At 35.9% G+C, this 16857-nt stretch overlaps 1 protein-coding gene across 1 annotated transcript in view; it reads right to left on the bottom strand.

The window, feature by feature from the left end:
• Window positions 1–2810, bottom strand: part of LOC139458526 (hepatitis A virus cellular receptor 1-like) — a 37954-nt gene extending 35144 nt beyond the window's left edge. The window contains exon 1 of the mRNA XM_071239961.1: window positions 2511–2810. Coding sequence (XP_071096062.1) covers window positions 2511–2810 — 300 coding nt within the window. The remainder of the gene's footprint in view (window positions 1–2510) is intronic.
• Between the last annotated feature and the right edge of the window lie 14047 nt (window positions 2811–16857).

Genomic DNA, 16857 nt, shown 5'->3' with positions numbered 1-16857 from the left:
GATATTCCAACAGCTTTAAGTATCCGTGATCACAGTATATCACAATATTTCTGGTAATTCAAACTCTTTTGTTCGGGATGGGGGGGGGGGACTATTTTGAAATGGGACTTATAACGGAGGCAATTATTCACTTCCTTTATCTGAAGCCACATCTATTTTTCATTATTAGAAACCCCTATGGATGCGGTTACGGGGTTGATTTATCAGATTTAACTTGTACCTATATATTCTTCCCCGGCACGGCGATGCGTGCGATCGGCTACGCCTGCTTACTGGGATCCAGAGACCCGGGAAGAACCGGGGTAGAATTGGTCTTCAGGAACCCATGCTTGCCGTAAATGACGACATTGCTTGTGGTAAGAGCCGACTAAAGGGATCGGTTGGTCAGAGTCGCTGACTTGGTTGATACATGTCATCGATCCCAATTACGAAGAGCGATGCTCATGATGTCAATCACTGGATTGTCTGGTCCAGACCCGATTATTTTCAGACCGCCGCCATATAGCTGGAATATTGCTGAATGCGGCAATAAACACACACAAACAAACAAAACTGAGGTCGAGAACACGGACGCTGAACGTGTTGCATACTGGGAGCGTCCCGACCTCGAGCAGGGTCGAGTAGTTGGTGGCCGTGTTGACTGCGTGTGTAATTGCGTGAGTAACCCGCTGGTTTCTCAAATAATAACAGGCGGTCATGAGCAGAACTCAAAAAGAAAATAAATGAATGTGCAACATATAATCGGCCTGGGCACAGCGAGATGTCTGGCCTCGCGAAACGAGATCGATTCTTGGCAGGTTGCACAAATGAGATATTGCTGAAAGCAAGTATAAATTTTCGAGTTGCAGCTGGAATATTGCTGAGTGCGGCGTTGAACAACAAAGCAACCAACCAACCAACAACCCCTGGAAGAGTGGTGACGGCAGTGTAATGGTGTTCTGGCCTGACGAAACTAGATCGAGTCTAAACAGGTGTATCAAGGCGAAATTGTTAAAAAAAGAAGAATAAATGCCCATACGGAAGTGTGGTGATGGCAGTGTAATGAGGGTCTGACCTGACGACACCATGGCGGATGGATCCAAAACCGAGTTGACATGAAACATGAGCCGATGTGCATACGGGACGACCCCAGAAAGAATATTTTAGACGTTCATTTGCTCTTCTGTTTATCAATCTTGACGGGTTCTTGTATATTATTTGTCCACATATAATCACCATCAACAGCATTTTGTAAGCATTTTTTTTTTCATTTTTGTTTTACTCGATTTCTTTGGAAACAATCTTGACTTAGTCTCTAAAGATGGGGTGGATTTATTTTCGCAGCACAACTAAAGAAAACGTTTAATCTATTTTAACAAAACTTGGCAGATATGTCAAACAGACCTAGAAGTGGTGTCTTTTGCTATTTGGAGATATTTGGTATTATTATTTTTCCTGATTTCCATAAAAAAATGGATTTAGTCTCAAAAGGGTTGGGTAGGTGTTGTTTCCGTAGCACAACTTGAAAACTGTGAAAGACGTTTCTTCCAAACCTGGTACATGTATGCACCAAGTGCTGAAGTAGTGCCTCTTGCAATTTAGGATATTTTTCAAAATTTGATTTTTCCATCTTTCCATCGAAACAAGTTAGACTTAGCTGAAATGGAGGTAGGTGACGTTTCTGGAGAAGAGCTAAAATCTTTTCAAACTTGGTACTTGTTACTCAAGGGCTGAAGTGGTGTTTTTTGCTATTTAGGATTTTTTTTTTAAATCCTCTTTCCATGGGAACAAGTTTGATTTTGACTCTGTTCATAGTGGTGTGTACCTGATATAGAAATACAAAGATCCGATCCCCAATTCCATAAACAGAAAAGATAGATTGAATACGAATTCTCTCATCATGTTGGACTTAGAGTAACAGTCAAACGATTTGTTCTTTCGAATTTGTGGGGGTTCGTCAACTTATGATGACTCTTGTTGTTCCTAGTGGCAGCTATACCAAAACAAAAAAAACAGAAGTCACGCATACATCAATGTGCCAATGTTCTGTTGTGGAACCTAATATATACTAGGCACCAAAAGAAACTGCATGCGATAAAACCACATGCACTTGCATATAAGTAGCAGGGTTCTAGATATATTTATGTAATTGCAAGGTGGGTGACTTACATTATCACTCGATATCAGCCTAAATGTACTTGTATCTTTCTATTGCACATTTGGGCCTTCACTGCAAATTCAGTAAATATAGTATTATTTCAACATGAAGACTACCATGACATACCATAATATCATATGTCATATGTTGATAATATAGCTGAACAATATTCGATTCAAAGTAAAATACAATGTTCGTGTTGTGTCTCCGGCCGTGCCTTACAACACTACCGAAAGGGACGTAACACCATTAAGTCAGTCTGTGATTCCTTCCAGCCTGGCCAGTGAAATTGTCGTTTGTAAATCCTGAGTAAAATTATATTTTACAAGGATTTTCTGGAACTATTTTTTCCAAACAAATCCCGCCTTCTTACCTGCTGTGTCATCTGTTGGACTTGTAGGTAGATGTTATTGTGAGATACTTGCAAACTTTCCCTGTTCCCGGTCTTTGAATTCAGCTGACATTCCTTGGCCAACGACGACCAGTTGACCGAGAGACATCTGGATGAATAGCCACACAGTCGGCGACACTGCTGTAACGTTGTTCTTCGAAATATCTGGAACACAGACCCGGACAAAATCATGTCCTGTATTCCATCAAATTGTCCCTTTGATGCCACACTTAAAGAAAAGTGTAGAATGAGAGCAGCTACAAATATGGTATTTGTATCCATTTGCTCCCGATTACTTCACGCATATACAGTTGAAGCACTGAAGACAGACCGAGCTCGTCTCCTGAACCAGAAGATAATGATGCAAAATTGACAAGTCATTTCAAAAATCGATACCACAGTGGCTTTTTGTTTGTTTGTTTTGTAACCCGGCAGTCAACTATAATAATCCAGCTGTATGGTGGTGGTCTGTCAGTGATCAAGTCTGGAGCAGCGAAACCATTGATGTCATACCTATGTCATGGCTTATATTTGTATTGGTAACAGTTCCCTGGACAGAGTCAACGATATAATAACGTTTTACTATATCATGTCGCGGAAGATGACTGAGATTGATTTTTCTCTGGCGTTTACTTTTTTATTTTTCGAAAAATGGTTGCGGGATAGTCACACGTCAGCAAAGTAATTATTTGTGATACTATGACCATTTGACGTCCCATTTGAAGCACATACTGCGGATTTAAGACCAATGTTTTGTGAACGATTCGTGAATGAACGCATACATACATTATGATACCTCTGTAATCTGAATAATACTATTCTGCTCTCAGTATTCACACAAGTTGGTTAAAAATAGTGACCCTCGCCTAAACGCACATTTAGGGAGTGGAATTGCACGAAGGGTTAACGAATGTGGCCACAAGAAATTTTAGGAAGACACTCTATCAGGACTTACATCAGGACTAATGGTTTATAAACGGAGAAATGTATTTTATGCAGAACATTTGATTCCATTCTATGTATTGCATATACGTGTGATTTGGTATATTTCTGTTCAAAGAAAGGAAAATATATTTATTTTTATTGATCAGGGCTACGTGTGCTCATAATAGGCCCATCAACATGGGCATGTGATATTTAGGTGATTGATAAATGTGCACAAGTTGGTCTTATATGAATTGTATACATGTCCAGGAACATGCATTTCATAACCCGAGTTCCCAAACCCTGGCAAGCTGCTTAGGGTGAAAGACTACCCAAATGGCAATGTCTCCTTCATGGTTGGTTTGGTTTATTGTTTAAAGCCACACTCAGCAATATTCTAGCTTTATGACGGCGGTCTGTAAATAATCGAGTCTGGACCAGACAATCCAGAGATTGATATAATGAGCATCGATCCACGCAATTGGTATCAATGACATGCATCATCCAAGTCAGGGAGTCTGACCAAACCGATCCCGATAGTCGCCTCTAACGACAAGCATAGTTGCCTTTTACAGCAATCAGGGGATTCTACCCCGGATCTTCACGGGTCTCCTTCATGGTCCGCGCCTTCATTTTACAGAGCCGAGATGCTGTCCATCTGTGCTCACAGCCAACTTGTAATGCAACAGGTTGTGTGTTCCAATGTCACCTAGAAGTATTATGTCTCCCCCAGAATGGTGGGAGACATATTGTTTTTGGCACGGTTCCCGTCGGCGTCGGCGTCGGCGTTCCCACCGTTTCCGGACCATAACTCAGAAACCGTTTAATATTTTTTCGCGAAATTTTGTATACACATTAACCTAGCACTGAAGTGGTGACTTTTGCTATTTAGAGATTTTTGACATTTTTATTTTTTCTCGTTTCCATGGAGATAAGTTGAACATAGACTCTAGATGGGGGTAAGCTTGGTTTCCTGACCATAACTCGCAAACCGTTTAATATTTTTTCGCGAAACTTTGTATACACATTAACCCATCACTGAAGTGGTGCCTTTTGCTATTTAGAGATTTTTGACATTTTTATTTTTTCTCGTTTCCATGGAGATAAGTTGAACATAGACTCTAGATGGGGGTAAGCTTGGTTTCCTGACCATAACTCGCAAACCGTTTAATATTTTTTCGCGAAACTTTGTATACACATTAACCCATCACTGAAGTGGTGCCTTTTGCTATTTAGAGATTTTTGACATTTTTATTTTTTCTCGTTTCCATGGAGATAACTTGAACATAGACTCTGAATGGGGGTAAGCTTGGTTTCCTGACCATAACTCGGAAACCGTTTAATATTTTTTCGCGAAACTTTGTATACACATTAACCCAGCACTGAAGTGGTGCCTTTTGCTATTTAGAGATTTTTGACATTTTTATTTTTTCTCGTTTCCATGGAGATAAGTTGAACATAGGCTCTGAATGGGGGTAAACTTGGTTTCCTGACCATAACTCAGAAACCATTTAATATTTTTTCGCGAAACTTTGTATACACATTAACCCATCACTGAAGTGGTGCCTTTTGCTATTTAGAGATTTTTGACATTTTTATTTTTTCTCGTTTCCATGGAGATAACTTGAACATAGACTCTGAATGGGGGTTAGCTTTGTTTCCTGACCATAACTCAAAAACTGTTCAATATTATTTCATGAAGTTGTAACATATTAACCAAGTCCTGAAGTGGTGCCCATTAGTTGTTTGAAATTTCTAGGAGTTCTATTTTTGTCTCTGTTATTTAGTAATGGAGGGTGGGAATGAAGAGATGGGGTTTAACGTGAAGTAAACGAATGAATGGGGGTTAGGGGAGTGGGGGGAGACATATGTTTTTACGAGTAAAAACACTTTCTAGTTTAAACTGAGGTCGTAGCAGTTTATAACAGCGTGGATTACTAATTACGTGGATTGCTTGTGAATTAAGTGAAATCCACTCTTCTGGTGCCAATGTTCATACTGAAAGTGTACAAGAAAATGATGGCATGACTGTCGATGCTGATAATGTTGATGTTTTTAATGAATGTATAGATGATAACAGTGAAATTGTTGATGATGGTGATGGTGATAATGATGATGCTGATGATGACAATGATAATGTTTGTAATGCAAATAACCACAATCATCTAAGACTACTTTTATTAAATGTATGTGGCCTTAAAAAGCGGTTAGAATATCAGGAATTGACCGATTTGATTAAAAACATGGATATCATATGATTTCAAGAAACCACAACTGATTCTCTAAATGGTCTACAATTACCAGGTTATAAACTGTACTTTCAGCATAGGAATGGAGCAATTAGCCGTTCAGGTGGCTTGGGGTAGCAATAAGATGTGATTTTGAAAATTACATATCAGTTATAATAGAAGAAGATTGTGAATATGTACTGTGGATACAAATATCAAAGACACTATGTGACACCAAACAAGATTTGGTTTTAGGAACAGTATATCTACCTCCAGAAAATTCAGTTTACTTTACAAGTGAGACATTTAATGAAATTGAAAAGAATTTACGTCATTTTCTCTCTTTAAGTGAGTATGTTATCTTGATGGGTGACTTCAATGCAAGCACTGAACAGCTTTGTGATTATACCATATTCAATATTAAGTACTCAAAGAATTTGATATTGATAGAAATGATATGGGTAATGAACTTGAGCCTGATAAATTATTATATAAACTTAATATACCACAGGTCAGGGCTAATCAAGATAATGCAAGGGTTAATAATTCAGGTAATAAAATAATAGAGATATGTAAAAATCCTAACTTATTTATCTGTAATGGTAGACTGGGACATGTAAACATGTAGGTAAAACAACATGTAATGATGTTAGTGTAGTTGACTATGGTATAGCCTCTCCCATGTGTTACCTCTGTTTACTGACTTAGCCATTTTAGACTTCTCACCCCTGTATTAAGATGTGCACTGTCCAGTATCTTTTTCTTTAGCCACTACTGTACTCCAAGGACAAACAGTATCCAGTGTTAAGTAAATATAGTAACAATACTCATCCTTGACCAAAACGTTATAATGTCGATAAAACTGACAGGTTTCTACAAAATGTAAAAGCTGAAAAGGTAAACGTTCTCACTCGGAAAGCACATGTGGCTAGACAAGTCCTAGCTGACCCACATTTGATCAATGGCATTATTGAAGAAGCCGGGCTCGTGCTGATAGACGCTGCATGTGCTGCATTCGAGGCCCGGAGGCAGGGTGTCGGTAAGAAATATAAGATGAACAAATCATGGTTTGGAAAGGAATATATAAATGCTAGAAAAGGTTTTTAGAAAGCAAAACGACGCTTGAAAAGATTTAATTCTATTTATAATAAACGCCTGTTAAAATATGAATCTAAGGCGTATAAGAAATGTATGGATAAACATATACAACAATATAAAGATAACTTAGGTAAAATGTTAAGAGAAAAACACAAACACTGTCGAAAAGAGTTTTGGAAAATGTTAAATGGAGATAAAAAGGATGATAATATTTGTCCTGAAATTGAAGTATTTTACGAGTTTTTTAAATCGCTAAATGAGACAACTTCAGAAGACACGGAAATGGAGGAATGTACCATGGATACTCAATATGACTTTAAATGGAGATATCACATCTGATGAAGTTATGATAGCAGTAAGAGAACTAATGAGAAATAAAGCATCTGGTATTGATTTTATAGAAAATGATTATTTTATTGATAGTATTGGTTTATTAACCCCTTTGTTAGTTGAATTATTTAACCTGATATATGAAAAGGACATACTTCCAGAATCTATGGGTTAGTCGGAATAATTAAACCGACTTACAAGAAAAAAGGTTACCCACTTGATCCTAACTCGTATAGGCCTATCACTATCCTTAGTTGTTTTGGAAAACTATTCACCAGAATTTTACACAACCGTTTGACTAAATTCTCAGAGAAAAATAATATTCTAACACCTGCTCAAGCAAGATTCAGAAAATCTTTCTCAACTGCTGACAATATATTTGTAATTTATATGCTTATGCAAATATTAAGAAATAGTAAACAAAAATTATACTGCGCTTTCATAGATTTTACTAAAGCTTTTGACACTGTTTGGCTGGTGGGATTATGTAGGAAAATGCAGACTATTGGCATCAAAGGTAAATTTCTTACGTTATAATTAGTTCCAAATATGTATAAAAATATTAAATCTTTGATACAGTGTGATGATAAAATGTCTGGTTTCTTTCCTTGTAATATAGGTGTTAGACAGGGAGAAAACTTATCCCCTCTATTATTCTCAATTTTCATAAACGACGTGGAAACCTTTTTGCTTTCATCTGGTTGTGGAGGAGATTTAATCTCAACTATGATGAATACAAAGACTTACTTGTATGGATCAAATTTATAATTTTATTGTATGCAGATGATGCTGTATTATTTGATGAATCCACAGAATGTTTACAGAAAGCATTAGACTCTTTTAATGAATAGTGTGAAGAGTGGAAATTACATGTAAATGTAAATAAAATAACTTGTAATTTTCGGTGGTGGCACATCGAAAAATTCGAAACTTAATTTTCCCTATTCTGATAAAATCCTAGATATTGTCGACACTTAAACGTATTTAGGAATTGTACTTCACAGAAATAAAAGACCAGTATCAAGTCCTAAGTCCTTTAGTGACTGTGCCTCGAAAGCAAGGTTTTGTCTGATAAAAATATCAAGAAATTTAATTTACCTTTTGACTGTGTATTATCAGCTTTTGATACGATGGTATTACCAATATAAACTTATGGTTAAAAAATCTCGGGCTTTGAAAATTTAGAAATTATAATTATATTATTACACACCTCAAATTCCTCAGACTTATCAAAGGATTAAGAAATTCAACTACTCTTTATATGATATATGGCGAATTAGGTAGGCTACCATTAAGAATAATAATTTGTAAACGAATGATATCTTTCTGGCACAAATTAAGAAACTGGTGTTTATAAACCTTCACAGCTGTTATACCAATATTTGTCACTTAATAGGAACAAGGCTATTGCATTAATAAATCCCTAGGTTAGATGTGTTATCGATATATTAGACAGTATTGGATTATCTTATGTATTTAGCTATCCGTCAATTTGCACAACAAAGTGGCTAGTGTCAGGAGGAGATCAAATACTTAAAGATCATGTTTTCTGAATTAGAGAAGTGACGCTAATTGTAGTTCTAAAAAGATTATATTATAAACAGTTAAAGGACGCTCCGGTTCTCGATAAATATCTTCTATTGCCAAAACGAATATCATGTCCAATACTACGATTTCGAACCTGTAATCATGATTTACCTAATGAGACTAGCCGATGGAAAAATATTCCAAAGGAAAATAAACCTATAAATAATGTAATTCTCCATCTATTGCTGATGAATTTCAATACTAATTCAGATGTATTTTTTTACAAGAGAGAGGCAAACATTTCCACATTGTACTGAATGGCCAAATATTATAAAATTTGTAAAACTCTTATCAACAACGAACCCACAGGATCTAAAGAATTTATCAGGATTTATTGTAAAAATGTCAATCAGTATTCAAAATACTAGGTAATCACTTGTTGTTATTAACTGCCTTTTTGTCCACTGTTTGTACATAAACATAATTATCCCCCGCCCAACGAAGTTGGCGGGGGATATAGAAACGGGCTCCGTCCGTCCGTCACGTTTAATTTCCGGAGCATAACTCAGAAACCGTTCAATATTTTTTCATGACACTTTGCAGGTCTGTCAGGTACATGCTCAACTGGTGCCTTTTAATATTTAAAAAATTTGGAAATTTATATTTTTTTATTTTTCCATGGCAACAAGTTGAACTTTTAGAAATTTATGAATTCTTCTTTTAAATGCCAAAAAATACAACTTGATACCCATTTAACCTGTTTAAGTCATAATAAAGTTTTTTTGTGTGCCTACATTTTGTGTTTGTCATCATTTGAAGGTATCTCCATAGCAGGGGAAACTGTGCATGCCTTCTACCAAGTTGTCAGTATGTGCCTCAATAATGGTTGAGTATAACTTTCGTTTAATGACTTCATTATCAATTCCATCATCCCTACTTCTGCATTGATAATGACAGATGAGTGTGCGATAAGATGGCTTACTTCTCTTTGAAACTTTTTACAGTTTTCAGAACATGTTGATATGAAGACTTTTGTGCTGTAGAGTTTTAACATTCACATTTATAATATTGTCTTGTTTTGGTTTTTTACTTTATCATATCGCATGGTATGACCATATTGTTACAAAGCCACAACATAAAATGTGTGTGGCACTCGTGGCAGCCTACTTCCTCGCAGTGAGTGCAGGCAACATGACTTGTAACGGGTTTTTTCTTTCTCCAACCCTAATGAATTCAGTAGTAAATGTAGTAACTGGTTTTGTCAGTTTGTATTTCCATCATGTTTCTGTGGAGAAGGTTTCATGTTTTTCTTGAACTTCATAGAAATTGTGTTTTGCAGCATTTTATTTTGTTTCCTCGGGATCTTTTGCATTCATATCAAGTAGATGCTCCCCTGCTGCATTAAACTCCTTACAAAATTTGAATATTTTCAAATGTATGTGTTTGTGTGATCAAATGACACTAGTGTTGACATAATATACACTTTATTTGCTGGGCAGGAGACTTGGCCACTTTAGTGGCCAACTCGTCTGTTTTTACAATTTCCATGACAACAAGTTCCACCTTGGTTAAAAAAGGTTAGGGTTTGTTTAGATTTAATTTTGTCATATATTCTGCAACAGGGGCGGGAGATATAGCCACGTTAGTGGCAAACCCTTGTTAATTATTGTAGTATGCTCCTGTACCACCTTTCGTGGTTTCTGAGAATAAATTTGATTCTGAATATCCTCTGTGTATTTAGATCTGGTCATCTGTGTACTAGAACTGGACAGTTGCCATTATTACTGCTAGCATGTATCCATTGAGCTGCTTATTGCTTACGTTAATATTTAATCTATGTTGTAGCATTGGTCTCCGATCAATTGAGTGATCTGATTGTTCATAAATGAGTATTGTTGAATTACCTTGTGATAAGGGTTATCAGTTTATTGACGTGCTTTGTGTTTGTAAATCCTTAAACTATCGGTTGTTTTATTTTTGTCACTGAACCTAATGCAACCGTTCTGTGCATTCAATTGTTTTTCGTATTCATGTGTGTGTTCATACTAGCTCTTAATCGTCTTTTCTTTACGATTCGAGGCTAAGCTTCACTCTAGCTTTGGCAGCGGAACGGGTGACTGATCATCGTGACAATGAGGTAGCTACATGTCTGGATCAATACAGTTGTCAAGGCTATACTTGTTTACTTTTGACATATTTCTTAGAGTCCGTTGAACTTGAATGGTAGAGATCCTGATTAAGAAGGGTACTTAAACACAAATACAGGGACGTATTACATTGGAATTAGAATTAGCAACACATGTTTAGTTATTACACCTGGGAATCTGGGACTGTCGGACTCTGGGAAGGTCGTTTGATTTCCTTGGCACGGTGATATGCACTGTCGACTATTCCGCGAAAACATGGAACTATGCATTTTTTCGTGAAAATCCATGATTTGTGCTTAGATCTTAACGTTCTACAATTAAGAATTCTGTGAAGACAACGATGCGAAAATGACAATTCATACATTTGTTTGAAGTTCAGTCATAATACATTACATGGACATGTTCATCGAATCCCAAAGGAGTACATCCTTGAGCATGCAATTTTAACACATATTTAATTCAAATCACTAACGTCGCCAGAATCTAGTCTTTTGTAACTAATGAGTGAGTGAGTTGGGTTTAACGCCGCTTTTAACATTATTCCAGTTATATCGCGGCGTGTCAGCTTAATGTGGGAGGAAAGCCCGAAGTGATGCAGGTCTCAGACATTTACCACTTCGGTGAAACCCACGAGCACGGGTATGGTGCTGACAAACCTAGAAACATTATTGGGGCGAACCGGGATTCGAACCCACAATCATAGGTTTCTGGCGTGCCCAAGGGACGCAACTCTGCACAGCGAATCGCGGCGCCTTCGACGACTGGGCTACCCGTGCCCCCTTGTAACTAATGAGTCTTTAGACATAGTGTGGCAGACACACATTATTGTATGATAGTCATGTACATATTAGTTTGTATTATTGTATTGTACAGTCATGTACATATTAGTTTTTATTATTTTGTTATACAGTTATGTACATATTAGTTTGTATTATTGTGTTATACAGTCATGTACATATTAGTTTGTATTATTGTGTTATACAGTTATGTACATATTAGTTTGTATTATTGTATTATACAGTCATGTACATATTAGTTTGTATTATTGTGTTATACAGTCATGTACATATTAGTTTGTATTATTGTATAATACAGTCATGTACATATTAGTTTGTATTATTGCGTTATACAGTCATGTACATATTAGTTTTTATTATTGTGTTATACAGTTATGTGCATATTAGTTTGTATTATTGTATTATACAGTCATGTACATATTAGTTTGTATTATTGTGTTCTACAGTCATGTACATATTAGTTTGTATTGTTGTGCTATACTGTCATGTACATATTAGTTTGTATTATTGTATAATACAGTCATGTACATATTAGTTTGTATTATTGTATTATACAGTCATGTACATATTAGTTTGTATTATTGTGTTCTACAGCCATGTACATATTAGTTTGTATTATTGTATTATGCAGTCATGTACATATTAGTTTGTGTTGTTGTATAATACAGCTATGTACATATTAGTTTTAAGTTCTGCGTTGATATTTGGGTACTGATATTTGCTTTAAGATTTGAGGGTATATCATTTCCTATTTTAGATAATGAATGTATTTGTTCTAACAGGTTTGATCATTTTGAAACAGACTGTTCTTATGAGGACACAGACGGTTAAAGAGTTTCGTCTATTACTAGCTCTAAGATTTTTTGTATTGTTAGTGGATGAATATAACAAGTAAATTCAACCTTCACAATGGTAAATTTCACCTAAGTGTAAATAATCAACCAACATCAAGATCTTTCTCTTCCAATATGCATTTTGTTGTGCATGGTTTTGCAAGCCAAGCGATCGGTGATGTCAAACTGTTTTTAAGTCGTTCAGTAAACGATGACTGACTCTACCAAAATGTCATCAATCCCGGGAGACTTCACCTACATGTCAATACTACTCAGAAATATATATAAACTGTCAATGCAAGAGAATAACTAGACAATATTTTCTGCCGAAACAGATTCCACTTGGCGAAATAGAACACAATAGCTGTGGAAATTATATGAAATCCATGTTAAATGTTGAAAGGTACTTGTCATGTCCACTCCCTACCCATTTAAGAATTGTTTTTACTAAATTCAGATGTTCAAATTTTAAAATAGCTTTAGAAACAGGCAAATATATTAAAACAGACCGTTCACTCAGATTCTGTAACTACTGTAGTAGTAAGGGAGTTAATGTCATTGAGGATGAATTTCATGTACTCTTTAATTGTAATTTATATTCTGCCCTAAGACAAAAATACCTTGTTAATCTTCCTATGCCTACTCATTACAGTAATTCCCATGTAATAAATATTCTTAGTCATTATAATGAGCAAACATTATTTCTAGTTTGTAAATTCTTATATTATGCTCACAATATAATTAATGATAAATTCTGTGCCCTGTAAATGTCATGCTCACATGTCTGTATTTTGGGCCATTGGCCTTTTACTGAATAAACATGTCTGTCTGTCTGAAATTATATGAATGGGCCACTGAAAATCAGTGATGACACCAGGGGTTCGTTAAAAGGGTACATATGTCCAGTCCTAATACCATGCAAATACCATGACATTGACATTGTTTATGGGAAATAAGAATTGTCAAATATTATTATTGTTCACGTAGGCATTGTTACCGCGTGGTTACCATGGATCGATCACTTGTTGCAACTTCTGTTAATGACTGTAACACCTTTTACCAACTATAGCTTTGATCACTGCCTAAAAACTTCAAAGTGAATATGGCATGTATGATCATGTCGAAGCGGTCAAAACGCCAACTCACTGATTGAAAGGTTTGACTGTTCATGCAAATTGCTGTTCGTAAAAGGGCGACCAAGTGGATTTGGTGGTCATATAGCTTGTAATTAGATTTTAAGTCCGAGCAATACTGAATTTTGAATAAATTTGGAAGTTGTAAGTGTGATTCAAACTTAAAGCAGTACATATCAGACAAAGATGGAAAAGAAAAAACCTAACTACGACTTACATATGAATGAAGAAATCAACACCGCTGCTAAACACAGTGATTGTAAACAGTTTTGGAAGAAAGTGAAAAAGGCCATACAGAGACGTCCACTGAGAAGTTATATCTCCAAGTGACTGGCTGATTTACTTCAGAGATCTTCTTAATCCCTTACAGGGAACTGATAATAATGAGTTTGATTGTGTTGTGGGGGAGTATCTGCTCTCTCATACATGTGATAACTGTAATGATTTACCCTTTTCGGATGAAGTCCTGTGAGGTGAGATCACTGAAAGAGCGGTCAAGGACGCTGTCATAATCTGAGTACGGGCAAGTCTGCAGGTGAGGATGGGATACCCCCTGTATTCTTTAAACTACCATCGGATCTCTTTGCACCATACTTGAAGATATTGTTCAATAAGATTTTGGACATGGGTGTATGATTATTTCATTATATAAATCTGGGTCAGTTGGTGAACCAAGTAATTATAGAGGCATTTCACTACTAAATGTTATGGGGAAAATCTTCACGTCAATCATAGAAAAACGTTTGAGAATATGGATGGAAGTATATGATTTACTGTCTGAGTCTCGAGCAGGGTTCCGACCAAACAACTCTTCTGTTGATAATTTGTTTGTTTTACAAGCTCTTTGTTCTGAATATGTGTGCAAAACCAGAGGTCGCTTTTAGTGTGTATTTATAGAGTTTTAAAAAGCTTTTGACTATGTTAATAGGAAACAATTGATGTATTTACCTATTAATAAAGGATGTCATGGTAAAATGTCTGTACTTAAAAATACATCAATGTATCAGTCAGCGCATGTAAAAAAGGTAAATAATGAACTACGGACTGCAGTGTACGACATAGTCGTGTGTTGATTATAAGTCCGTTGTTGTTTATATTATTTATAAATGAACTTGCTATAGAGCTGCAAAATAGTTGCCAACATGGGGTATTTGTAACACAAGAAACAATGGACATTATGCTCTTTCTCTTTGCTGATGATGTTGTCATTTTTTCCTATTTTGTAAATGGCTTTCAAAAAGAGTAGTCACTTACTATAAATATGTAGGTCTTATGTTCTCCTTCAGATTGTCATGGTCTATGGCATGTAAGCAATTAGCTGTTCAGGCGTCGAAAACCATAATGCCTTTTTGTAATTTATTCAGGAAAAATAGTTGTGTGAACCATTTTTGAAGGCAAAATTATCCGTATACTTTTGCATGGTCCTGACATATGGGGTGCTAAGTTTTACGCTGCTCATATTTCAAATATTTTCTAGGTGTTGGTAAGTTTGCCTTAAACAAGGCAATCCTTGGTGAAACAGGCCGTGATAATATTTTTGTAGCCAGCCAATTAAGGGTAACTAAGTATTTGATTCAATTACTTAGAATGATGCCTGATAGATACCCACATCAGTGTTGCAAAGTGTTAAAGGTACTTGGTGATAATGGTAAAAATAATTGGATTTCAGATCTGTTATTTGCTAGTGACTTTTCATATGTTGGAGTTATTTTTACATTCATTTAAGCAAAGACTAAAGCATATATTTTGTCAACAGTGGCACCAAAGTATTTCTGAATCACTATATCTTAGCAATTACAGCAAAGTAAAATCATTGTTACAAACTGAAAGATATTAAACTTGTTTAAATGATAAAATTTTAATCAGAGCTTATTGTTGAAAACTTCCAGTGTCATTGCACAATTTGAATGTAAATGTATGTCGCAGGTCCAAAGACGGTGATATTGTGAACTCTATTCGTACAAACTGTTCATCCGGAGCAGTAGAGGATGAATACCATGTCTTACTTATCTGTGAAACGTATTCCCATTTAAGGTATAAATTTCTCACCATGTTGCAAGGTATTTTTAAAGACCGACAGTTAATGATAAATCTGCAAACTCTGAAAATTCTCATATGATTCATACTGTTTCTGTTTTCTTAAAACATGTCTTTATAATGAGGAATGTGTAACTTGATTTAAAAAACAATCATGTACATCACGTGACAAATGTTATTATCCAATCTGCATTGTACTATGGGCCTTGACGCCTACATTACTGAATTAGCTGTGGAAGAAGTGGAACACCCAAGCAGGTATAAACAAACGTCATGAGAATAAACCAACCGTCGTTGTTAGATGTTTCCCTCGCAAGGGATAATTATTATCACTCAACGGCTTTAAAGGATTTTTTTATATAATATCAATGCTCGCTTATATCTCGGTTAATTAAAAGAAAAAAAATTATATGATGATTTTAGATTTTTCAGTTGTGTTTTAAATAAGTGTGATGTCATCACCAACTGAGATTATTCAAGGCGGATAAAAGTAGTGTATAATTATTGTCCCCCGAACAGTGGCACGTGAGTCCATTTAACATGCAGTATATAACATCAACGAGTGTTTGCGTTCCTTGGCTGTAGTTTGCGCACACATCCACTTGCTTCCATCCTGCGTTAAATAGGTTGGGATATATGTTTGTTGGTCTTCCAAAACACGATTCCATCTTGGGGTCAACAAAACTTTTATTCGTGCTTTATTTTGAAACACCACTGTAAAACAACAAAGGCAAGGCTGCATCTTGAAGGCGTTAGTTTGCCAACCTGACAAGCCGCTATCAGACGGCGAAGTCCTGTCTAACCCCAAACAAAAATATATATATATATGCTTAGTAATCATACTCATGTTAACAGCTAAAGAGTGAGACTGCATGAAAGAGCTAAAAAAAACTTGATTCGCAATAGAAACCTTTTTATTGCTAAATTTTGATACAACATTCAGACAATTAACATAGGTCTGTTGGTCAGAATAAAAAGTGTTCTCCCAGCAGAATTAAAAATAACTACTAGTCTGTTCGGCCGTAACATATTCATACATTTTTTTATATATTAGCCTTAACGTGAGTTGTGTGTTGCTCTAGGTTCTGTGCATGAGAACCAAAGAAATAATTAGCAGGTAGCTGTTTCATAACAGGGTTACATTTTATTCTTTGTAAATGTGGTCAGCGAAATGATGAAGTGACTCGAATTTAGTGTGTTTCAGTAAAACGAGAAAAATGACACATTGATGCACTAGACATAAGTGATATGTGAGACTAAGTTTCTCTAAACATG

This window comes from Haliotis cracherodii, unplaced genomic scaffold, assembly GCF_022045235.1.
Source record: "Haliotis cracherodii isolate W230 unplaced genomic scaffold, xgHalCrac1.p SCAF_13, whole genome shotgun sequence".
In the NCBI taxonomy this organism is placed as follows: domain Eukaryota; kingdom Metazoa; phylum Mollusca; class Gastropoda; order Lepetellida; family Haliotidae; genus Haliotis; species Haliotis cracherodii.
This window is presented reverse-complemented; position numbering and strand designations above follow the sequence as displayed.